This window comes from Mauremys mutica, chromosome 1 (assembly GCF_020497125.1).
Source record: "Mauremys mutica isolate MM-2020 ecotype Southern chromosome 1, ASM2049712v1, whole genome shotgun sequence".
NCBI classification, from domain to species: domain Eukaryota; kingdom Metazoa; phylum Chordata; order Testudines; family Geoemydidae; genus Mauremys; species Mauremys mutica.
The window spans coordinates 88,867,269-88,892,632 of NC_059072.1; the positions used below are offsets into that span (position 1 = coordinate 88,867,269).

The 25,364-nt window shown below is 46.5% G+C and overlaps 1 protein-coding gene across 4 annotated transcripts in view; it reads left to right on the top strand.

Moving 5' to 3' along the window:
• The first annotated feature begins 4,499 nt into the window (after positions 1-4,499).
• Positions 4,500-25,364, top strand: part of LOC123362109 (pentraxin fusion protein-like) — a 31,628-nt gene continuing 10,763 nt past the window's right edge. For 2 of the 4 annotated variants that reach the window (XM_045002422.1, XM_045002423.1), the window contains exons 1-7: positions 12,471-12,626; positions 13,046-13,331; positions 14,571-14,725; positions 17,830-17,874; positions 21,884-21,931; positions 22,658-22,943; positions 24,665-24,819. In XM_045002422.1, coding sequence (XP_044858357.1) covers positions 12,566-12,626; positions 13,046-13,331; positions 14,571-14,725; positions 17,830-17,874; positions 21,884-21,931; positions 22,658-22,943; positions 24,665-24,819 — 1,036 coding nt within the window. In that variant the 5' untranslated portion in view covers positions 12,471-12,565. Of the gene's footprint in view, positions 4,552-12,446; positions 12,627-13,045; positions 13,332-14,570; positions 14,726-17,829; positions 17,875-21,883; positions 21,932-22,657; positions 22,944-24,664; positions 24,820-25,364 lie in introns of those variants that run through there. The other 2 variants (XM_045002424.1, XM_045002425.1) reach the window with 2 other exon arrangements.

Consider the following 25,364-nt stretch of genomic DNA (forward strand, 5'->3'; position numbering starts at 1 on the left):
CCCTTCCCCCCTTCCAGGTATTAATACATACTCTGGGTTAATTAATAAGTAAAAAGTGATTTTATTAAATACAGAAAGTAGGATTTAAGTGGTTCCAAGTAATAGCAGACAGAACAAAGTGAATTACCAATAAAATAAAACATGCAAGTCTAAGCCTAGTACAGTAATAAAACTGAATACAGATAAAATCTCACCCTCAGAGATGTTTCAATAAGTTTCTTTCACAGACTGGACACTTTCCTAGTCTGGGCACAATCCTTTCCCCTGGTACATCCCTTGTTCCAGCTCAGGTGGTAGCTAGGGGATTTCTCATGATGGCCACCTCTTCTGTTCTGTTCCACCCACTTATATATCTTTTGTGTAAGGCGGGAATACTTTGTCCCTCTCTGGGTTCCCACCCACTCCTTCTCAATAGAAAAGCACCAGGTTAAAAATGGATGCCAGTTCAGGTAACATGATCACATGTCACTGTAAGACTTCATTACCCATTTTCCAGCACACAGATATACAGGAAGACTTACAAGTAAAACAGAGCCATCTACAGTCAATTGTCCTGGTTAATGGGAACCATCAAGATTCCAAACCACCATTAATGGCCCACACTTTGCATAATTACAATAGGCCCTCAGAGTTATATTTCATATTTCTAGTTTCAGATACAAGAGTGATACATTTATAAAAATAGGATGGCCACACTCAGTAGATTATAAGCTTTGTAAGAATACCTTACAAGAGACCTTTTGCATGAAGCATATTTTAGTTACATTATGTTCACACTCATCAGCATACTTTCATAAAATCATATAGAATGCAACATCACAGAGGAAATCTTGGATGAGGGTGTGAAGGGGGAAGGGGACCCAGAGGCAGAGGATGACTCAGAGGTCAGAGATGCATATAGCCAGGAGCTCTTCTCTACCCCAGAGGAGGCTAGCCAGTCACAGCTGTCAGATCTTGGCGAAGCACAAACAGGAGAGGAGGCCCCTGGTAAGTGGCTTTGATTTTGGGAATTGTTGAAGTGATTTGTTGGGGGCAGGAAGGTTGCAGAAAGCAGGCTTGTCTCCCACCACATGCCTAGTCTGAGCGGTGGAACAGGGTGTTGATTGACTCCCTCACTTCAAGGGAATCTCCCTCAGAGATCTCCACAAAACTCTTATGGAGATACTGGGCAATCCTCTGCCACAGGGTCTTTGGCAGAGCTGCTTTGTTTCTTGCCCCATTGAGGGTAACTTTCCCACACCACTTTGCCGTCACTGGGGTGGGGGGGTACCATTGCTGCGCACAGGAGAGCCACATAGGAGCCAGGGCAGAAGCCGCACTTTTGGAGAAGACCCTCTCCTGATTCCCTGCTCACTCGCAGCAGCGAGATATCTTCCGTAATGAACACAGCCTGTGGAAAATGTGGGAACAGGAATGATTATAAGCCCCCACACACACACACCCAGTGCTGGCTCTCCCCAAGAGCCACGTGCCCAGTGTACAGTACGGTCCTGGAACATGGATTTCCCCTGCCCCTGTGGTTACTCACCATTTTGGGGGTCTTGTGGCTCATGTGTGCTTGCCTGGGGTCAGCCAGTTAGTGACTGGTATGTGAAGAGTGGCTGTGTTTTAAATCAGTGGTCTATGTGTTACAAACAATACTGCTTCTGTAAAATGTTGCATTTTGGCTTCACAGATACGACCTTGGGAGCCCAGCCTCCCTCTTTGTTATTTCTGGCTGAGCAGTTGCGCAGAATTAGAAAGCGGCGACAAAAAGAATTAAAGAGGACTTTCTGCATGATGTCATGAAGCACTACGCAGCTGAAAAACAAGAATTGAAGGAGTGGTGGGACAGCGAGAAGAGGAACCAAACTGAGAACGCGGCATGCCAGAACGAAGCCACACAGTGGCTCTTAAACATTGTGGAGTGCCAAGTAGACACGTTCCAGGCGCTACTAGCATGCCCACCCTCTCCTGGAGCCGCTGATGCATGCACCCTCTGAGACACCGCCAGCACACTCTTATCAACCTCCTGGCTCCAGTCTCTACCCTTAGCATTCCACTTCTGCCCCGCCACAGTCCAGCCCTGCAGACTCCCAGTACTCACTGCACTCAACACCTGTCCCTCTGCAGTACAGCCCTGCTGAAGAACAATATCCTCTGTACTGTACTCCAAAGGATAAGGTTGGATATGATACCTGGACATACACAAATTTTTAACCATCCCAGGACCCCGCCTCCTCCTGGTACCCTCCCTTCCCCCATCCCCCTCAGTGGTGATGTGCCAACGGAGCCCTGCAAAGCAACAGGCAATGTTCTTACATCTTCACAGTGCATTGTCTGCATCAATCACAATCACTTCCTAGCATTGCAAGCACTGCACCCCTGAGCATAGAAACAAATATTAGTGGCTTTCAGCTTCAAATTACTGCCTCAAGGCATCCCTGATCCTTATGGCTCCGTGCTATGTCCCTCTAATAGCCCTGGTCTCTGACTGTTCAAATTCAGTCTCCAGGCGCTGAGCCTCAGTGGTCCAGGCCTGAGTGAAGCTTTCACCCTTCCCTTCACAAATATTATGGAATGTACTGCACGCAGCTATCAGCATAGGAATATTGTCATTGGCCAGGTCCAGCCTCCCATATAGGCTGTGCCAGCAGCAGGGCCGGTGCAACCATTTAGGCGACCTAGGCAGTCGCCTAGGGCACTAGGATTTGGGGGGGCAGCATTTTCTTCAGCAGTGACTGCGGCGGCCCGATCTTCAGCCACCCCGGTCACCGCCGGCATTTAGGCGGAGGGAGCTGGGGCAGGGGAGCGCAGGGAGGGCCGCCTGCAGCAAGTAAAGGGGGGGGCAGCATGCAGGGGAACTCCCCGCCTCAGCTCACCCCTGCCCCACCTCCTCCCCGAGTACGCCGTGGCTGCTTCACTTGCCTAAGCTGATTGGCGCCACAAGCCTGGGAGGTGGGAGAAGTGAAGCAGCAATGGCGTGCTCGGGGTGGAGGCGGAGCAGGGGTGAGCTGGGGCAGGGGGGGCGTCTCAGGGCGGAGGGGGGAGCTGCCCCAGGGGGAGGGCATCTCAGGGCAGGGGCTCGGGGACGGGCGCAAGGTGGAAGTTTCACTAGGGCGCAAAACATCCTTGCACCGGCCCTGGCCAGCAGGCCTTTAAAACGCCAAAAGCACACTCAACAGTCATTCTGCACTTGCTCCGCCTGTTGTTGAACCACTCCTTGCTGCTGTCAAGGTACGCCACGTATGGCTTCATAAGCCACGGCATTAAGGGGTAGGCGAGGTCTCCCAGGATCACAATAGGCATTTTGACTTCCCCTATGGTGATCTTCTGATCCGGGAAGAAAGTCCCTGCTTGTAGCTTCCTGAACAGGCCAGTGTTTCAAAAGATGCATGCACCATGCACCTTTCCAGACCAGCCTGCGTTAATGTCTGTGAAATGCCCACGGTGATCCACAAGCACCTGGAGAACCATTGAGAAATACCCTTTCCAATTAATGTACTCAGTGGCTAGGTGGTCTGGTGCCAGAATTGCAATATGCGTGCCATCTATCACCCTTCCACAGTTAGGGAAGCCCATTTGTGCAAAGCCATCCACAATGTCACGCACGTTGCCCAGAGTCACGGTCTTTCAGAGCAGGATGCGATTTATGGCCCTGCACACTTCAGTCAACATGAGTCCAACAGTCAACTTTCCCAATCCGCACTGGTTAGTGACTGATCAGTAGCAGTCTGGAGTAGCCAGTTCCACAGTGCAATCGCCACACACTTCTCCAATGGCAGGGCAGCTCTCATTCTCATGTCCTTGCGCCACAAGGCTGGGGCGAGCTCATCATACAGTCCCATGGCTTTCCTCCTTTGAAAATTCTGCAGCCACTGCTCATCATCCCAGACATGCATGATGATGTGAACCCACCACTCAGTGCTTATTTCCCAAGCCCAAAAGCGGCATTCCACTGTGGCCAGCACCTCCGTGAATGCCACAAGCAATCTCATGTTATAGTTACTATGCGTGTGAAATCAATGTTGAACTCCTCTTGCCTTTGTAGTTTATGGAATAACTCTACTGCCACTCGTGACATGTTAAAGACAGCAAGCAACATATTGGCCAACAGTGTAGGGTCCATTCTTGCAGACTGATGAGGCAGAGTGCACAGTACACAAAGGGTTGAAAGATGGTGCCAAATGTGGAAGGAAGCACAGGGATTGCTGGGATGTGAAGCAATGCATCACGGGGCATTGGAAAAGGACCCAGGATGCCCCGCGACCCCTTCCATCTTCCCACAACTCTTAGTGGTGGAAGAGGTGCTCTGTGGGATAGCTGCCCAAAGTACACCACTCTTGTCATAAACAGATAGTTAAGGGTTAATGTCTTTTTTACCTGTAAAGGGTTAAGAAGCTGACACCTGACCAGAGGACCAATGAAGGGACAAGATACTTTCAAATCTTGTTGGAGGAAAGTCTTTGTGTTCTTTGTTTTGGGGGTTGTTCGTTCTCAGGACTGAGAGGGACCAGACGTCAATCCAGGCTCTCCAAATCTTTCTGAATCAGTCTCTCATGTTTCACATTTGTAAGTACCTAGTCAGGAAGGTGTGTTAGTCTTATGTTTGTTTTCTCAACCTGTAAATGTTTCTTTTGCTGGAAGGATTTTTACCTCTGTTTGCTGTAACTTTGAACCTGAGGCTAGAGGGGATTTCTCTGGCTATATAAATTTAATTACCCTGTTAACATTTTCCATCCTGATTTTACAGAGATAATTTTACCTTTTATTTTTTCTTTAATTAAAAGCTTTCTTTTTAAGAACCTGATTAATTCCTCTTTGTTTTAAGATCCAAGGAGTTGGATCTGTGTGAAGCCTCTCAAGGCAACCCAGGGAGGAGAAAGTCTGGGGGGAAAAGGAGGGGGGAATGGTTAATTTCTCCTGGTCTGTGTTCCCCAGGGAAGGTTTTGGGGGGACAGGGAGTGTACCAGACACTACTTCTGGTTGGTGGCAGTGTACCAGATCTAAGCTAGTAAATTAAGCTTAGAAGTGTCCATGCAGGTCCCCACATTTGTACTCTAAAGTTAAGAGTGGGGAAGGAACCTTGACAACTCTGAATACCGTTGCACGTGCCGCAAGGGTGAACACGCTATTGCGCAGGCAGCTGACAGTGTGAACACACAACAGCAGTTTCCCTTCAGCGCTCTCTGAGCGGCATTATAACTGCCGGCACTGTAACTCTGCCACTGTAGACATACCCTGAGCAACAATAGGGAATAGGTGGTTTAGTAATCGCTAACACTCTGTGTAACGCTGCTCATTTGCTAGTCTGTCCTCCCCTAAACTGAGCCTATGGGGATAGGAATGTAGTTGCTCAACCTAAAAATAGACCAGCCTTGTATGATGATTAAGCGTGAGTGAGTACAGACAGTGTCTAACCCAAAGGAAAATCACCAAACTCCTTTCCATTTCCAGCCTAATATACATTTTAGATGCTGTAGTTTGAGGTTTCTCCATTTGAAAGGCAACAGAGACCTAATTTTGAACACACAAGTAATTGTTAGAGGTGGTTATTTCTTACTTGTGTATCCCTTATGCCCAGCTGAGTTGGCAGCAACAAGGGCCAGGTTCAGTATCTAGGGGTTCTGTTTCAATAACACAATGCAAAACCGGCTCGAGCCCCAACTCAGTGACCTGGGACAATTACATACCACCCCCTGGGTGCCTCTAAGAAGCAATACTTCCCCTCTCACAAGCACAGAGTCTGAGTGTAGCAAAATCCTTTTAATAAAGAAGAGAAACAATGCGGCATTATGTTGGGGAAACACCACAAACAGGATTCATAACACAAACCATGAGCAAAAGACCCCGCCCAGTAAGTTTGGCTGTATCCTTTTCCCCTCAGGGTCTTAAGTCCAAAGTCCCAAAAGTCCAACAATCCAAAAGTCTCTGTCCCTGGTCAGTGCAGCCCCAGAGTTCAAAAGTTTATCTGCAGAATGTGACCTCCCAGCCCGGGGAGGGGAGGGAGGGAGAGCAGTGTTAAGGGGCACCTTACATGGTCCAAGGCCAAATGCCCTGCCTTTCCATGGGGTCCTGCTGCAGCCTTCACTATGAACCACTCCACCAGCCGCTCTGCTCCACCAGCCATACCGTGAGCCACTCCACAAAGTGCTCTGTTCCGCCAGCTGCTCAGCAACATATCTTCAGCCCCCCCAGCACTCAGTGATTTCAGCTTGTAGTAGGGGAACCTCAATGCTGGTGCACCATTAGCCCAAAGTGAATTCAGCACAGCAGCCTGTAACTAGACTCTTAATAGAATTAAAATTAGCTCTGATATTCCACAATAGGGAGGAGAAGCAATTGGTATTCCAGGTCCTCAAAAGGGGGCCCATACCACCAGGTACAAACACCTATCCTCTGTCTCTCTCAATTCACTGGGTTTTGGAACCCATGTCCCTTGTCTAGGGAGTGCTACTTAGTTGATGGCGAGTCCCTCTGTCCTAAAACAGTGTCATTGTCCTTGATTCACATAATCAAGGTAACAACACTTTATTCTTCCTGCCCCAATAACAGAGAAATGGGGGATCCCACAGCAGCCAATGTGACCATTTGGGCTCATGCTAGGCAGGGTGGGTGTGCCTATGCAAACAAGATCAGCCCCTGAAGTTCTTTTCCACAACTCGCCATAATTCATCACCAGATGTCAGGGTAGAGCTCATCCTGACTCTGCTTACACTTGAAATCTTTGAAGTGTCACTTTTGAATGATACTAAAGCAGGGGTATAACTTCAAACCATGTCGCCGTGGGACTGCTCCCATGTTAACATTACACACCTGCTTATGTACCTTTCTAGATCTGGGCCTCAGTTTCCTTAATCACCTAAGGCCAGAGTGATACCCTTCCTCACACTAGTCCTGTACTCCACAAGTAGCCCCACTAACTTCAAGGGAACTATTCATTGTGTAAGATTCTATTCAGTGCAAGGGCATCACAGCCTGACCCTTAACTATATATATCATATGTATCTATTAGCTGTATTTACACACAACTGTCTGGGCCAGACATTACTTACCTTTGGACCTGATTGACATAATGTTTATGTTGGTAATGAGAAATGCCATGTCTAGTTGGCTGTTTTGCAAAGGCAATGTACTCCCCTGGTTCTGTGTATTGAACTTCTGCTTTTGTTCTTTCCTTTGGTTGTCTTTTAAATAAAGTCAACAACAGCCACCTAAGGGACTGCGAATGTTCTTATTCAGAGACTGATGATTCACTCAGCTATGTACCAATACAATAAATGTTGTAATTTTAGAGCTAAACTTTGGCTCTAAGAGACAGTGATGCACTGAGGAATAGGTGGATTTAAGCATTTGTAGCGCCCAAGTGCAGATAGAGGGAGGTATTCAGGGACTGATTTACAGAGATGTTGAGCACCACAGCACCCACTGACTTCAACTAATGTTGAAGGTGGTCAGCGCCTCTGAAAATCAAGCCCTATGGCCATAACGCTTCCAAAAGCATTAAGGAAGGCATATTCAATAACTGCACTTAACAGCCTGATACCAAAACTTACAAATTGTCTTCTGTACCAAACATGGTGTTAATTTTTGCTTACATAAAGGATTCCGAGTATGAAGTTGGAAAAAGCAAAATGAAAACAGAGCTTTTCACCCGATCCAGGCCCCTTTTCCAAAAATATTTGATTTTTCATGTATAGAGTATCCTGCTGGTGCTAATCCATTTTTGGAGCATCCAAAGATAGACAATTGCTTCTGTGAAGAAAAGTCACTATTTCTGCCCCAGGTCTGAGAGTGACACAATGGATCTTACCACAGTATTTTTTCCAGCCCTAATCTTCTATGATTCTGTGATTCTGCCCTTACAGTAGAGATGGAGGCCTCAATTTTCCTGCAGTAAGTGGTAATTAATGTCCATTTCTCTGTGATTTTTCACCAGTGGAAGAGGAAAACTATGGTTCAGTAGTGGCATAAGGTCTCAAAGGCAATAAGTTATGTTTGTGCACTGTACCTGGTTATTTCCATATGTTCCCATTCCAAAACAAACAACACTCCTTTGTCCTATTTAATCAGTAACTAATTATTGAGTCTTCTGATGGATACTGACTGGTAATTTATGTAATGTACTTCTCCTGGAACTGTGGAAAACAAATTCAACAGAAACCCTACAGATTTGCCAAGTCTCACTCAAGGCTAGATTGTAAATGTGACCTACACTGCCATTCAGCAAAGTATGGGGACATAAGCCTCCCTGTCTCCACACACCCACACCCACTTTCTTCTGTACAACCATGCAGGACCTACCTGAATCCTGAGTCTGGGCAAGGCAGGGGGGAAGCAGGGGCTGTCTGAAACTCTTTTTCTCCCCTCCACTAACAAGTGAGTGGTGAGGGGGCCTTGGCAGAGCCATGACTCCCCCCGCCATTCCCAACATACCCCAGACAAGAGAACTGGCTGGACAGGAGATCACAAGTGTGTTGTGTCTGGCAATGGCCTGACAAGAACACTCCCTGTGCCTCTCACTCTGTGTGAAACCGGAGATCTGGAGGAAATATGACTCAGAGCAGTGTCTTTGAGTTACAGTGACTTCCTGGGATGGTGCAGCTCCGTGCTTCCCCTTCCACTGGACTCAAAGTAAACTCACCATCTCACTCTGTCTTAGAGGAGACTCTTTCATTCAGGACTCATTTTAAGACATTTTCATAGTGTCTCCTAATCATAAAAGATTCACTGTGCATTTCAGTGAAGCATCTTGTTGTTGCACTTCAGCTATTCTCAGCTGCCAGAATGGCCTCCTGCAGCTGTGAGCAGCCAGGTATAAATGAGAGCCCCCTTTGGCTTATTCTAACTTAAGTCAGGAGTTGACCTGGCCCCTGGCTGGTTCCAGAATTGGGGAGCCACAAAGGTGGCATACAGCCACCATTACTCCGCCATACCAAGTCAGCCCCCAGCTCAGCACAGCCAGACCCAAGAATCAGGGACTGTATTTATTGGGAGAGGGAGGAGGGCTTAGATAAAATAAAATAAATATACATAGACTGAGGTGCACTGATAGAGCAGTGTGGTGACAAGAGACTGGAATAGAAGGTGTCCTGAAGTTGAGCCTTTAGGAACATAGACCAAACTGGGTGTGGACAAAGCTGGCATAGTGCATTACTCAAAATGCGCTATGTCTGGCTGTTACCAGCCCTCTCCATTTTTATAAGACCTAGATTTCCTTTTTTTTTCCCCCAAAACAAGACAATGCTAAATGTTTAAAACATAAGAAACAAATATCTGAGTGCATTACCAGCAATGTTTCTGTGTTGCTTTTATGACCATTCACAATTTCAGTTTATAATCAAGCAATCATAGAAATGTAGGGCTGGAAGGGACCTCGAGAAGTCATCAAGTCCAGCCCCCTGCGCTGAGGCAGCACCAATTAAACGTAGACCATCCCTGACAGGTGTTTGTCTAACCTGTTCTTAAAAACCTCCAATGATGGGGATTCTGCATTCTCCCTTGGTAACCTATTCCAGTGCTTAACTACCCTTAAATTTTTCCTAATCTCTAACCATAATCTCCCTTGCTTCAGATAAAGCCCACTGCTTCTGTCCTACGGTCAGTGGACAAAGAGAACAATTGACACACCTTAGCAGATTAGAGGACTGTTAGCAGATTCCTCCATCAGTCTTTTCTCATGACTAAAGATGCCAAGTTTTTTTAACCTTTCCTCAAAGTCGGGTTTTCTAAACATTTCAGTGTTTTTGTTGCTCTCCTCTCTGTAGTATTTGGGAATGACTGCTTATGAGGTGTGGCTCCTTTAAGAAACCAGGCAGTGGAGCCAGGCAGAGGGAACGGAGGGGTGACAATGGGGGTCATGTAGAAGAGGAACCCAGAAGGGATATCAACCTGGTATAAAGTTTGTTCTTATTTGCATTTAAACCTGTGTGGTCTTCAAGTTATTGCAATATCACACTCTGGACACTCTCCAATTTGTCCACATCTTTTCTGAAGTGTGGCACCCAGAACTGGACACAGCACCTCAGCTGACTCCTTACCAGCGCCCAGTGGAGCAGGAAAATTACCGCCCATGTCTTACATTCAACACTCCTGTTAATATACCCCAGAATAACATTTTCCTTTTCCACAACTTCATCACATTGTTGACTCCTATTTAATTTGTGGTCCACTATAACCCCCAGATCCTTTTCAGCAGTTCTAACACCTACACCAGGGGTGGGCAAACTTTTTGGCCCAAGGGACACATCTGGGTATGGAAATTGTGTGGCGGGCCATGAATGCTCACAAAATTGGGTTGGAGTGTGGGAGGGGGATGGGGGTGAGGGGTGTGGCTGGGGGTGCGGGCTCCGGGGTGAGGCCAGAAATAAGGAGTTCAGGGTGCAGGAGGGGCTCCAGGCTGGGACAGGAGGTTGGGTCACAGGGAGGTGTTAGGGCTCTGGCTGGGGGTGCAGGCTCTGGGGTGTAGGAGGGTGCTCTGGGCTAGGATTGAGAAGTTTGGAGGTGGGAGGGGGATCAGGGCTGGGACAGGGGTTGGGGCATGGGGCGGTAGCTCAGGGGTGCAGGCTCTGGGAGGCGCTTACCTCAAGTGGCCAATGGGAGCTGCAGAGGCGGCACTTGGGGCAGGGGCAGCATGCAGAGCGGAGCCCCCTGGTTGCCCCTATGCGTAAGAGCCAGAGGGGGGACATGCTGCTGCTTCTGGGAGCCTGCTCCCCTGCTGGAGCACCAGAGCGGGGCAAGCCCCAGACTCCGCTCCCCAGGAGGAGCTTGAGGGCCAGATTTAAATGGCTTGCAGGCCCATGGGCCATATTTTGCCCCCCCCCCCGACCTAGATATTGAGTCTTCATGTTGTAGTTTTGCATTTGATTTTTCCTTCCTAAATGTCATATTTTGCACTTGCCTTTATTGAATTTCATCTTGTTGAATTCAGACTAACTCTCCAATTCACAGAACTCAATTTGAATTCTAATTGTGTCCTCCAAAGTGCTTGCAACCCCTCTCAGCTTGGTCTCTGTGATGGGGTCCCTGTGGTGCAACCTGGAGTGTGGGACTGTTGAGCCTTTCAACTCCACCAGCCTGGGCTGCCTCTCATATTGTGACGCTGATGTCAAGCTACAAGCCTCTGACAGGCACTGAATTTATCCTCTAGGGGATTACAAATTGATTATTTAATCATTTGTTCCAGTATCGTCCCACATATCAAATTTAGGCTGACTGGTCTATAATTCCCTGGGTCCTCTTTGTTCCCTTATTTAAGGAGAGGTACTATACTTGCCCTTCTCCAATCTTCTGGCACCTAACCCATCCTTCATGAGTTCTTGAAGATAAATGCTAACGGTTCTGAGATTGCTTCAGGTAGTTCCTAACGTATCCTAGGATTAATTTTATCAGGCCCTGCTGACTTGAAGACATCCAATTTATCTACATATTCTGTAACCTGTTCCTTCCCCCTTGTTTTTAATATTGTGTTAAGTATCTGCCACCTTTAACCTTTTTAGTGAAGACTGAAGCAAAATAGGCATTAAACACCTCAGCCTTCTTGATGTCATCAGTTATTATCTTTTTCCCTGCTAAGTAGAGGACCTACACTTTCCATCATTTTTCCCTTGCTCCTAACATATTTAAAGAACTTCTTATTATTATCTTTTATGTCTATTGCTAGGAGTAACTCATTTTATGCTGAGCCTTGCTGATTTTGTCTCTAATGCATGTGCCATTCTTTTGTACTCATCCTTAATAATTCATCCATGTTTCCACTTTTTGTAAGATTCCTTCTTTATTTTCAGGTCATTAGAGTGCTCCTTATGGAGCCATATTGGCCTCCTCCTATCTTTCCTTTGCATCAGGGTAGTTTGCAATTATGCCTTTGAGATGGTCTCTTTAAGAAACAGCCAGCTCTCCTGAACTTCCTTTTCCCTTAGAGTTTTTTCCCATGGGACCTTGCCTACCAGCTCTCTGAGTTTTTTATAGTCTGCCTTGCTGAAGTCCATTGTTCTTATTCTGCTGCTCTCACTCCTTCCTTTCCTTACAATCATGAAAAGTGTCATTTCATGACCGCTTTCACCCAAACTGCCTTCCACCTTCAGATTCACTACCAATTCCTTCCTGTTGATTAGAATCAAATCTAAAATGGCTCTCCCCTTGGTTACTTCCTCCACTTTCGGAAATAAGACTTTGCCCCCAATACACTCCAAGAATTTATTGGAATGGGCAGGTCATGAAACAGTGTCGCTCTAAACCTTTACAGACTTGGCCACTGATCCTGCAATGTGTTATGTGTGGGTAGAACCCTGCAGAGATGTGTTTAATTCAGTGGGATTCTGCATGGACACGGGATTCTACCCTTGTGCAGTTCCCCACTCATTATTGATCTTTCTTCCCACTTGATCAGTCACAGGGACCTTTAATTATTTGTTTTGCCAGATAAGAGCCAATGGTCACAAAATGTTCCTCTTTTTAGAACAATTCTGATTGGAGAATATTGGTGCTCAAGTGAGTTTAATACCCCTCAAAATCCTTCCATCTCTCAGAACAGAGGAGTTGTCCATTTTTCAGACAAATACAGTGAAAAAGTTACTATTCAACCATGTTACATACCCTCTCCCTGCTGCTTATCCTAGCCCTGAAAGGACTGTCTACAGATGAAGGTAAATGCTATTTAGAAATTATTCTTTTATTTTCCCCCTCCCTGTTATCTAATTATTTTAGTGGGAAGGATCCCTACAAGCAGGCCAAGTCCACCGCTACCAGACACAGCTACAGAACCATGTTGTTATACCCTCTTACATGCCATCTGTTTTCTGTTATCATTGACAGACTTGATCATGATCCTGCAAGACATTCTTAGCTCCCAAATGCAGACAATGGGATGCACTCCCCTATCCCAATACCTTCTAATTAAAATGTTTCCCTGAAAAGAGTTTTACAATATTGCCAGCTATTCTTTCAGCTTGTATCTGGGAAAGTGCTCCCATAAGAATTTCTCTGCCAGTGCAAACAGGATTTGTCATTCAAAACTTTAAGCTCACGTACAGTAAAACAGGATATTCCTGATTATTTCCTGCAGTCCCTGAAGTGGCACTTGAAGGTGTAGCATCCCAGTCCAGCATCTATGACAAATATGGAAACCCTGGCAATGCCATTGATGGGTCCCCGTCCAGTGATTACCTGCAAGGAAAATGTAGTCACACGGACTTAGATATTAATCCATGGTGGACACTGGATTTGAGAGCGAAGGTTCAAGTGTTCAGAGTAAAGATCACCAATCGAGGAGACTGTTGTGAAGAGCGGCTAAACGGGGCTGAAATCCGAATTGGGAGCTCGCCGGAAAGAGGCGGCAGAACAAATCCCAGGTAATATGTTCTGATGGTCTGAATGAAAGTGCTTGAGTGCATAGAAGGAAATGTAGTGGAAGTGATCAGAACAGATCTCCAATGGTTTTGTTGTTCATAATGGTTTTAACTAAGCTATGCTCAGTTCCCATTGGCCAGCACAACTGCCTCTGCTCATGCCACTTGTGTCTTTGTGTGTGTGTGTGTGTGTGTGTGTTTAACATGCTTTAAAATGGTTTCTCTCAAGTATGATGTGAGTGTAGTTGGGGTTTTAGAGGCTAAAAGCAATTTCCTCACCTCTCCTGCTAGTAATTGCATGATCAGCTTTTTGCTCTCTTAAGACCCTTGATGCGGCACTGAAAGTGAGCAGCACAAGCCCCAGCATTCATGCCGAGTCCTGCATGGTACTATTGTGTGTGAGCGCACTGGTCCAAGCTAGTGGCTCCTGAACCAAGACTGGGCCTTTAATTAAACTTTTACAGTTTCTTTCTCAGAACCGCTTTCCCATGGGACATTGATTTAATCAATCTACAGGATTGATTTAAAGAAAGCTGTTGTTTAAAATGATTCAGCATCAAATTCTGCCACTCTTATGAGTGTTACCTGGAAACTCCTTGAGGAGTGAGGTACTACACAATGTGATTAAAGATGGCAGAATTTGGCCCCAAAGATCCTCATGCCAAACTTGTAGAATCAACCTTATCTATAGTACTACTACAGCTGACACTAGAGTAAATAGTCTGCTTGTGTTGTTCTGCCTTAATAGTGATTCACTGTTTAACAAATAATTGAGGAAAAATAGGATGATGATTACATTTATTTGCTGAATTATGGGGCCAGTTTGTATTTTTCATCCATTCCCCCCGCCCCCTTGTGATCTGAGCTCTTGTTGTTGTCAAAGTATAATAACAGGGGCGGCTCTAGAAATCAGGCTGCCCCAAGCAGCGCGGCGCGCTGCGCCGCCCTACCCCGGTCCCGCGGCGGGTCCCCTCTTCCCGCGGCTCCAGTTGAGCTCCCGCAGGCATGCCTGCGGGAGCTCAACCGGAGCCACGGGAAGAGGGGACCCGCCGCAGTCATGCCTGCAGCAGGTCCGCTCGTCCCGGGCTCCGGTGGACCTCCCGCAGGCATGCCAGCGGGAGGTCCACCGGAGCCAAATGCCGCCCCCCTGGGAAAGGGCCGCCCCACGCGCCTGCTTGGCGCGCTGGGGTCTAGAGCCGCCCCTGTATAATAACAATGGCTATTAATCTGGTTCATTTCCAGATGTGCCCAGATCGACTCCATGGGCCGTGGGGAAACACGCTCATTTGACTGTGAAGGAATGCAAGGGCAGTATGTGACTGTGACCATCCCAGGCACAGAAAAATACCTCACGTTGTGTGAAGTCCAAGTGTTTGGTCTACCAGTAAATTCTTCTGGTAAGTAGAGCATTGCCCTGGTGGAATGTATTGGCTTGTGTTCAGCTGCATGGCTCCCCTTGGCTGGAGAGAATCAGATCTACATAGAAGTGTGTACATGCACCACTGCTTTCTGATCAATGGAATTAAACATACTCAGGTATGTGGTGTGCCAAAAAGGACACACCAGAAAATGTGAGAAAGCCTCTTCTGCTGCAAAGAGAGTTCTGATGAGGTTTGTGAGTGAAGTCTCCAATTTGACAGTGACCATTGAGATGGTAAACAAAGTGTGAGACGTCTGGAACTGTGTAAGGATTGGTATGAATGTTGTCCTACACTTTTAAAGAACAGTTTGTGTCTGTCTTTGGCTTTCTCTGGCTGTGCCCACTCTAGCACTTTTGTCAGTAAAACTTATGTCGCTCGAGGCTGTGAAAAAAACACACCTAGCTGGACATACGCTACACTGACAGAAGCATAGGCGCTGACTTCTGCTCGCGCTGGTGGGTGCTTGACCCACCTCTGCCCCAGGCCCTGCCCCGACTTGACCCCTGCCCCGCCCCCATTCTAACCCCTTCCCCAAAGTCTCTGGCCCAACTCCACCCCCTTCCTGCCCCTCTTCCGACTCCTTCCCCCCATCTCCACCCTGGCCCTGCCTCTTCACTGCCTCCTCCCGAGTGTGCCACGTTCCCATTCCTCCTCCCTCCCTCCCGGAGCTTGCAAGCACTGGGAGGTAAGTGGAGAAGCGGGGATGCAGCACGCTCAGGAGAGGAGACAGAGGAGGAGGTGAGGTGGGGCAGGGGGGTGAGGGGAGCTTGGCTGCCAGTGGGTGCAGAGAACTCACTAATTTCTCCCTGTGGGTGCTCCAGCCCTGGAGCACCCATGGAGTCGGCCCCTATGGACAGAAGCTCTCCCACTGACATAGCTACCACTGCTCATTGGGGATGGTTTCATTATGACAATGGGAGAGCTCTCTCCCGTCGGCATAGAGCGGCTACATGGGAGACTTTACAGTGGCGCAACTGCATTGTTACAGCTGTACCGCTGTAAGGCCTCTAGTGTAGACATAGCCTCTGTTTCCTTCCATCTTTCTCCTTGGCCTCCCTTGTGTTCTGTGCCTTATGCTTGGGTTCTGGCTTTAGCGGCTGCTTCTGGGAATTTTTGTTTGTTTGTTTAATTTTCCTTCTCTGCTCTCACATTCTCATTTTAAAAAACTCCAGTTCCTGAAAGACAGCCGTTTATGACTTGATTTTTTTTTTCTGCTTCCCAGTTGTTGATGTTTACAGATGTCTGTAGATGTGTAACATACAAAGGAACCCTGAAACTGACTATGCACAAAATACTGTCAAATGCACAAAGGGCCTACACTTACTCTCACTGGAGTCAGTGACAAAACCCTCCTGGACTTAGATAGTGTAAGACTAAGCCCAGTGTAAACAAACAGGGGAAGATAATCTTAGCTGTTACTCGTTACCAAAGTAACATACAAAATGGCAGACAAATATGTGATTTTTTTTTCTAGTTGACGATGTCCATTTACTAAGAAACTAGGTTTGTGGCTTACAATTTTTCCAGCATGAAATACCTGGTGAAATGCCGTTGGGAAACATTAACCCTAAAATGGTGCTAACAATCCTGAAACTGTTTTTGTCTCCTAAGGTATTTTCAGAGGAGTCAGGGGCCCAAATCCCAGTGAATTCTAGTGGGCTTTGGATGACTGACTGCCTTGGGCTCCTCTGAAAAATCCGGACTAAAGAACGTTACTATTATTTTGAATTGCCTGGCGTTGTTGCTGAATGAAGATAGTAGGTGGGCCTAAAAAGTTTGCTGGGCTTGTAGGTCCTCCTGTCACCTGTGAGAGTGGTAGACAGTCAATAGGTGGAGGCACCATGTGGAGCCAGGTTGGCTCTGTGCTAACCTTGGACCAAGGGTCTGGCTATACTGGAGCCAGAAGGTGTAAATTCCAGCTTGAGGAGACATACCCACTCTAGCTCTGATAGAGCTAGTGCACTAAAAATAGAAGTGTGGCCATAGCTGCACAAGCGCAGGAGGGGCTAACTGCCCTGAGGACCAACCTCTTGCCTTAGATAGAATCATATTTTCAGCAGCTAGCGCTTCTCAGAGCTAACATGAATATGTCTCGTAAAGCTGGAAATTACACCTTCCAGCCCCAATGTAGACATACCCTAAATTCCTTCTATATTGCCACTGCTGCACCAGCCTCCAGGATGAGCTCCTTTTCTCTCTCAGGGACTTTGCTGTTCCATGCCATCAGGTGAGTCCTTTTTATGATCCCGCTTAAAATGAGGGTGAGCCACTAGACCAGACTGGATGGTGCACAATCCTTAGCACAAAAGCAGAATGCTGCCACCTAAGGCTGGGTGTAATTGGTCTCTTTTCTGGAGCTGGTGCAAGCTCTCTGCTCTCTACAGGCAAGTTGGCTGGCTGATCCTCTTGAACCAGTCACACGTCTGAGAGAAGTGTAGGGTAGGAGTAAAGCAACGGAATGACTGTTTCAGCTTCATTAATGGATATTCTAAATGTAGGTGTGTATGACAGAGGGGATCCCAGAAGTAGGTGAATTCCTTCCCAGACACACCTTAACTTTATATTAGAGATCCAGAAGAAATGTATATAAGTCTTAGTTTGTTTCGCTGGCCATTTTTATGCACGATCAGACAGGCAGACTGGGGAGTTAGTTTTAGATCTGGTTGGAACATTTTTGACTAAATGAAACGTTGAAGTACAGTATATGATTTTGTCAAAGCCAAAACAGATCGGTTTTGACAAATATTTCACTGGAACGGGTGTTGTGTGGGGGAGGGCAGTTGTTTTTTTGTTTTAGTCCAGGGCTCTTTGGTCACTTCTGACCGGAGAGAGACCGACTCAAATTGAAAAGTTCAGGTTGTCAGTCTGAAAATGGATGTCAAACAATTCTGTTTAGTGAAGACATTCAAAAGGTTGTGGGGATTTTTTTTCATTCCAATGTGCAATGAAAACAATTCAGAAACCTCAAAAATTGCTGCAAAATGGAATTACTGTCCTCTGGACAACACTAGTTTGTGTCACTCAGGATGGAAACTGAATATTTTTTGTTTCCTTTTGCTTTCATTTTCATTCTTTTGTAGACCTCATGCTCAATGAAACTCTGGGTCCAAGGATCCCCAATGGAGGTAAGTTAGAATCTTATAAGAGAGATGAAATGTGATGTGACAGGCCTGGTCTACTTTGCTTGTTTCACTTCTATTTCTTCAGCTAGATGTCTCCAGAACCAGAAGTGATTCTGTTGGGCAAGAGGAGAATCATCGAACCCAACTCTGTCTTCTCCCTTTGTCCTGACTTTTCTTTCTACTTTTCTCACATCTTCCTTGTCTGTAAATAAGCCTCTTATCACCTCCAGAACTTTGCCCATGTATGCCACTTGCTTGATTTCACTGTTGATACAAACTTCATCCAGCTTTGCCTTCACCTCTTCACACTCTTTAAGTTTTGCAACTCCTTTTGGATCTTAGCAGTTACAGAAGGAAAAGACCTATTAGATTATAGCCTATCTTCTTGCCAAAGCACAATATAATCATTAGCATTCATCTAGTGTTTTACATCTTCAAAGTTCAGTATGTAGATTAATTACATGTGTATTAATTATTATTAATAAACATAGCCACTCATTATAGAACTTACTAGATATTAAAGGGATGACATCAACTTGAGAGCCAGTCAATTTCAAAACATGAGTTAAAAGTCCTAGATTTTTACAATCTAATTTTTTTGTTTTTAAAATGTTTTTCCTCTTCCTTGTTGCTGTGTGAACAATGCATCCAAACAGATGAAACAGACTAATTGTATGGGGGAGACCATGAAATTCATGGTATTGTTATTCCTTTACCTGAAAGGTTAGCCAGTATTTGGAGTCCTGTGGGTTGTTGACATTAAGAGAAGAAATTGATTATGGAGTCAGGTATTTCTTTGGAGTAATCCTGTTTATTTACGAGGTATGTACACAGAGTTCTGTTTCCCAGAACAGAGTAGGAATTAAACAGCAGGAGGCAGTTTCCTTGCTCACAGTTCCAAACCACTGTCCAGCCGGCACTCTGCCCAAAAAGCTCTCCCTCTTGGCTTTGTCTTGTTGGAAGAGCTCCTCTTGCTGTCTCCTTGGCTTTCCTGATGCCTTCTCTGCCTCCTGCTGCTTCTGCTCACAGATGCACACACCTACACCAAACAATACCCAGCCAACTGTATTGGTATTCAGTTGCCAGTGAAACCCCTCCAAACATATAGCTTAGCTTCTGACCAGCCTTGCGTATGGTCTGTGTTTTCTTTGTGGTCCCTCTTGTTTCAGTTATGTTACCCCAAAAAGGAGCTTAACTGCTTACCTTTGTCCTAAACAAAGGGCAACTATCACAGCCACCAGCTTCAGCCATGTTCCACCCAACCTCCATCATAACAGTATCAAAGTGTGTCAAATGCACAAAATAAAGAGAAAAATAGAGAACAGAGACTATTTTTTTCCTGTAGTCTCTTTCAGTTCAAGTAAATATAAGTGTTAGTAAGTAAACAATTTTCACAGAAAAATCTGGTTTTTTTTAAAGCTGACATACCTGTGAGCAGATCCCAGAATAGATCTCAGCCAAATGGTGAAGAGGGTCTCCCCAGATTTCCAGATCCTGGAATATGCAGATTGCTGATGCCCATTTTCTCCCATATGCACTGAAGCATTGACTTATTCTCATTTCAAAAAGGAATCAATCAAAGCACACTGGGGAACTTTTGGAGCACAATAGCAGGGTCCACCCAGCCAGTTAGTGTGTGGCATACTACTGTGTCATAGATTTACCCCCTAGCTTGTCACACACTAACTGTTTTTCTAGACGAGCCCTTTAATCTCCCCACAACCTGCACAAATGCCTTCTCTGGCTCCCATTCACTTCAAAATCCAGTTCAAAACTCCCATGGACTTATTCCAGCCACACAACCAGACTGTGAGCCAGATTCTCGACTGCACCCAGTCTCTGCTGGGCACAAGAGAGTGGGCTGTGGCTCTCTGATTCTCAGAAAGGTACTAAACCAAATCTAGCCTCAAAGGAGTTCAAAGCAGCTCTCAGACTATGCCAGGTAGCAATGGCCCCTGCTGAGAATCAATGGATCACAGGTGCAGCACTCTGGCCCCTGCTCTGAGACAATGAGATGGGGGTGATGTAGGAGCCAGCTGTGACAGGGCCATGCCACTGAAGACTCCATTCTGCGGGAATTCTCAGCTAGGGAGATCTGACCTATTTTGATCTCTTTGCAGTTCTAGAGTCATGTAAATGGGCTGGATCACCCAGTATTTCATTTAATTCGTCTCGCCACATCAGAACTAGCCATTCCATTTCTCTGGCCCTTCCCATAACGTTGCCACTGTTAGTGGAAAAGTCTTCTCCTCTGCAGCTCCTGCTTTTCTGAATCTCTCTGACCAGCTTCTGTGCATTTTTCATGAACTCTCCTTATTTCAAATTTCATGTGAAAACACTTTGTCTTGGGCCTATATTTTCCCAGTTCCTTTCTCTCCATTATTATCTAACTCTGTTAGCATTTTGAGAGGGACACTGCCCCAGTTAAAGTGTTGCTGTGTTACAAGAGAGTCAAAGGCAGACACAGGATACGGAGAGCAATAGGTTCAGAGGTGAGGTCTATATCATAACCAGGAAGCGGGTACCTTGTGTAAGGGGACTGTTGCCCCCTTACTAACATTCAGTGGGGGTGTTTGGTTGCTGGCTCCCAGCACTAAAAAGGGAGCGGTCGATGGGAAATCAGAAGCCTGAGACTGACAGTCTCCAGGAACAATGTGGAGAGGCCAGTGCTCCAGGTCAGCCTGATTGACAGGGCGGGCAGGCTAATCAAGGAGTCAGGAGGCCAAAGAGGGTCCCGTCCTCCGTTGGATTTGTCTGAGTCAGATGGAGTGGGGCCGAGCTAAGGAGAGAGAGCAGGGCCCCAAGCTAAGCTGATGGGAGCGGAGCTGCAGCCCAAAAAGCCAGAGCACAGCCCAGAGAGAGCAGCCGTGCCCTGGGAGGAGAGCTGCAGCAACCAGAGCCAGAGGGGCCAGACAAGCAGCCCAGGAAGCAGATGAGAGCTCAGAGCAGTCACAGAAGCAGCCTGCAGAGCAGCCCTGCCCTGGGAGCAGAGCGGTGGCAACTGGAGCCAGAGAGGCCAGAGAAGCAGCCCAGGGAGCTGAAGGCAGAGCAGCAGCAGCAGCCGTGCTGAGGCAGAGTGGAGCTGGAGCTGGAGCTGGGGCAGTCTGGAGCTGAGTGCGGTGAGCAGCTGGGCAGAGCGAGGGGGACCCCGGGCAGTGGGCCCAGCGCAGGGAGATACCTCAGCCAAGAGGCCGTGCAGGCCAGACTGGGAGGGGGATCGTAACCCTGACAAGGAGGGGGTGATGCTGGAGAGAAAGGTCCTGCCACCCAGAGCCTGAGAGTGTATGGCCACCGCCAGAGCAAGTGTCCGACCCGCAGCATCCCTGCAGCACAGCCAGGACCTGAGAAGGAGGCCTGGGACCTACAAGGAACAGACTGTGAACTGCCCTGACGTTTCAGAGACACTGTTTGTGATGTTCCCTGCCACAGAGCAGGGTGATGTGTTTTCCTTTAATCTTTCCCATTTTTCCTTATTCTTTTTTAAAATTGTGTTAATTAAATAACTTGTATTTGCTTTAAATTGTATGATGTGATCAGTGGGTCAGGGATGTGCGCAGTGCAGAGAGAGTACCCCGGAGTGGGGACACCCTAGCCCCTGTCCTAGGTGACCACAGCAGGGTTGGGGGTCGAGCCCCCTAGGAATCCTGGGCCCAGCCTTGTTGGGGTTACGAGGACCCTGCCAGACAGGAGAGTGGAAGGGGAGTCCTCAAGGGCAGGGAGGCCTCTGGGTAAAGGAAGTGGGAGCGAGGACTCAGATCCTTTCGCTAGCCCACTTCACCGGGGTAGTGCAGAAGCCCGGAAAGTTCCCCTCAATAGCGGGACTATTCCCCCGCTTACACTTGCATGGGTAAACTACCAGGAAGTGAGGTTTCTCTGTAATGCCTGCCTGGGAAAAGCAGCAGAGAGAAGACATGGGCTGTGCTCTAGTACTGGGAACAAGGAACATGCAATAGGATAAATGATCCTTGTCCTCAAATGCATTTCGTGACTCTTGCTCTGCTTAAATTTTCAGATCATTTTGAAACAGATATATGGATCATCCTGAATAACTCTAGAGCAGGTAAATATTGGAGGGTTTTTTTAAACATGATACTGGTTTCCTGAGCGAATCATCATTGTGGTGTCAGCTACATCCCCTGCTACAGCCTTACTGGGAAAGTAGAAATTTCTCTCTCTTTGTGGGAAAAATCATAAGTCCCCACTGGAATAGTTCACTTTCCATTTATACAGTTTTGCTCAGGGCTGTCTGGCCTTCAGGTAATTTTTAGCCCCATAGAAGAGTCCTTGCATTGGAGGAATTGGGCAACAGAAGCTACAGAAATGTGCTCTTATATCTGAACCACAAACGTGACATTTGTAATGTAAATTGCCATTCAAAATTAATTTTGTCCTTTAAGTGCTGGACTGGCAGCTCCCGAAGACTGAAGTACGCTTTGGATCCCTGAGCAGAGAGCAGTCCGAGTTTCCCCCACGTAGTTCCTCACTTTCTCTCCAAGGTGCTTTAACCTGATGGGGTGGGAGGGGTGAGCTTCATAGGGGTGATAGGAAAGTTCAGTTTCCAGGCCCATTCAGTCCTTGGCTTCTCTCTGCTGAAACTGCAAATGGTGACCGGAGCTGTGAATTGAACTCCTGTCCTTGAGGAAATGGACTGGAATTCTGGCTCGTTAACTCAGTGCATCTTATAAACTGCCACGTTTCCTCTCTGCAGTGATAATCAAGCTGTTCCTACTCTAGCACTTCTCTCCAAAGCAGGTGATGCATAAGAACTGTGTTTGTTGTTTTACAGCTCCTAATGTAGCCCTGGGGAAAACAGTCTCCCAGTCCAGTGCCGGAGAGATTGAGGACAATCCTAGGAGGGCCATTGATGGATCTTTATTGAACCATTCCCCGAGCCACCAGTGCTCACAAACACGCAGAGATTTCCAGCCATGGTGGACAGTGGATTTGAACGCAACATTCATTGTGTCCTCAGTGGTGATCACTAATCGAGGCGACTGTTGCAAAGAGAGGATCAGTGGTGCAGAGATTCGGATTGGGAACTCACCAGAGCTTGGTGGGACACTGAACCCCAGGTACTGACCTATTGTATTTTGTGGAAGTATGTGAGCATGTAGAGGAAAACTGAATGAAAGTAATGGAGTACCTTTCCTGTACAGGTCACGAGTCCAGGTTTTATGTGCAGTCTTTTCCACGCTCCTGCAGTGTGGTGAAAAGTCAGTCTTCTCAGATGGTCATTTTCTGTATGTGATGTTACTATCCAAGCCTTGTGCATCAATCAAGTAAAAAACCTGTTAACTTTGCAGTTATGGTTGCTAATCAAAACCCACCAAAGTCAAGAAATATTTAAAGTAGTATTGTACTAATAATGCTGGAGCACTTACAAACAAGGAGGCCAGATTTGGTGCCCTTACTCCAGGTGAGCTGCACCTTACACTGGAAAATTACCATATGTTGTGTGAGAACACAGCCCTGAGAAGTCATGGTAAGTAATTAAATATTAAGCAAAACTGCACTCTCTGGACACAGGACTGTTGTGTTTAACTTTGTGTCAGTGGGTCATGAATAACCCAGCTGACACCATGATGAGTGTGACAGTCCTTGCATATAGCTAAGGCCTGATTCTTATCTATATTAAGGCCCCTTTATATTGCTCTGACAGTAATTTACGCTCACTTTCAGGGATTTTACACTGTCAACAGCATAAAGTGGCCTCAGTGTACATGAGAATCAGTCCCCGTCTTGCTAGTTACCACAACTCCTCAAAGTCATATTCTGACACAATGTAATTTCCCAATGTAGACTAGTCCCTAGACGATGCTCCAACCCTTCCTGCCATTGCTTTCTTCTTGATCTCTCAAGGTTAGGAGCCACACAGGTTATCAAACAATTTCTTAATAGCTAGCTAAGGGACATGTTTTAATAGTGATGGAACAGACTGCCACGGCAAGTGTGGATTCTCCATCTCTTGAGGTTTTCAGATTAGGACTGGCTGCCTTTCTGGACGTTAGGCTTTAGCCAGACACAAGTTAGTGGGCTTACTACAGGGGTAACTGGGTGCAATGTAATGGTCTGTGATATACGGAAGTTCAAACTAGATGACCTAATGGTCCCTTCTGGCTTTAAACTCTATGAATAAGAAGTATTACTGAAGAATGCTGCAGAATGCAGTGCAGTTCGGAGAAGGCAAGGCTTCAGCCTCTTCCACCCCTGATGCTCTTACTTTCCAGCCAGACACACTGTCCTGCAGAGCTCCTAAAACAACAGCTGGACAAGATGAAGAGCTAGAGAATGGCGAGAAAATAGTCTTTTGTTGTTGTAGTTCCTTTAAAAAAATGATGCAATGCAGAGAATTATGCAGCATTGTGACTGAAAAATCAGTTCTCTGGTTTTCTCAGTGGCTACGAAGCACATGGGGTCCCTGGTTTTGTGATATAACCATGCTTCTCTTGACTTTTACATTCTCAACCATACTATTGCATGAATGGCGTTCGTGTTTCACTGACTTCATGTTAATAGCTACAGCATTTAAGAAAATCATTAACAGAAACACTTTTAAGTGATCAACTGATTCCCATGGCTGGGACATTTGAAAAGGCCTAAGGATATTAGGAACCCAGGTCCTTTAGGCCCTTTTGAAAATCCCAGCTAACGTGCTTATTTCAGTGCATGAGCATACAAGAGACAGGAGCTTCCATTCCACAGATACAGACTTCATGGTGCTAGTCCTCGCTCAGGTTCAGAATCCATACCAGCTCTTACCACTCTCTGTGAATAAGATCCTGTTCATTTCCAGGTGTGCTACAGTTGAGTCCATGGAGCTTGGGCAAACACTCTCATTTGACTGTCATGGAATGCAAGGGCGTTATGTGACTGTGACCATCCCAAGGCGAGCTGAGTACCTGACTCTGTGTGAAGTGCAGGTGTTTGGTCTGCCATTGATTTTCCCTGGTGAGTACAATTACTGAATTCATACACAATGGGTCTGTAGCTGTGTTTGGGGAAAGTTAACTCCAAAATTCTACTGGAGCCCTGTGCAGAGGGAGTGAAGAATGAGCGTAAAACACTATCAATGGGGTAAGTGAGTTAAAAAATTCCGATTTAAGGCTTGTCTATATAGAGAATTCATGCCTAGTAAGATGGGGTGTAAATCTACAGCATGCTAGCTGTCACACACTAAAACTTCCATAGTGCACTTTGATCTGCTCCCTTTGCACAGATGTGAATGACTACACAGGGTGCCAGGCAGTGGAGAATCAGGACCATTGTCTTTTCATAGGAAAGTAGGGTCAAGGCCAAAGCACTGAAAGGGGATGTCTACATCCAAACGAGGTACATTGGGAGATCTCTCATGGATACTGGAACTGATTGACCTTAGGGGGCCTGCTCTCCACCATTCTTTGATATGCTTCACTAGGTCTTTTGGTGCTGTTATTGTTCACCTTGGCCTTCAGCCTTCCTTTCCAGCCTATTCATCAAGCATCACTAGCAGCTGC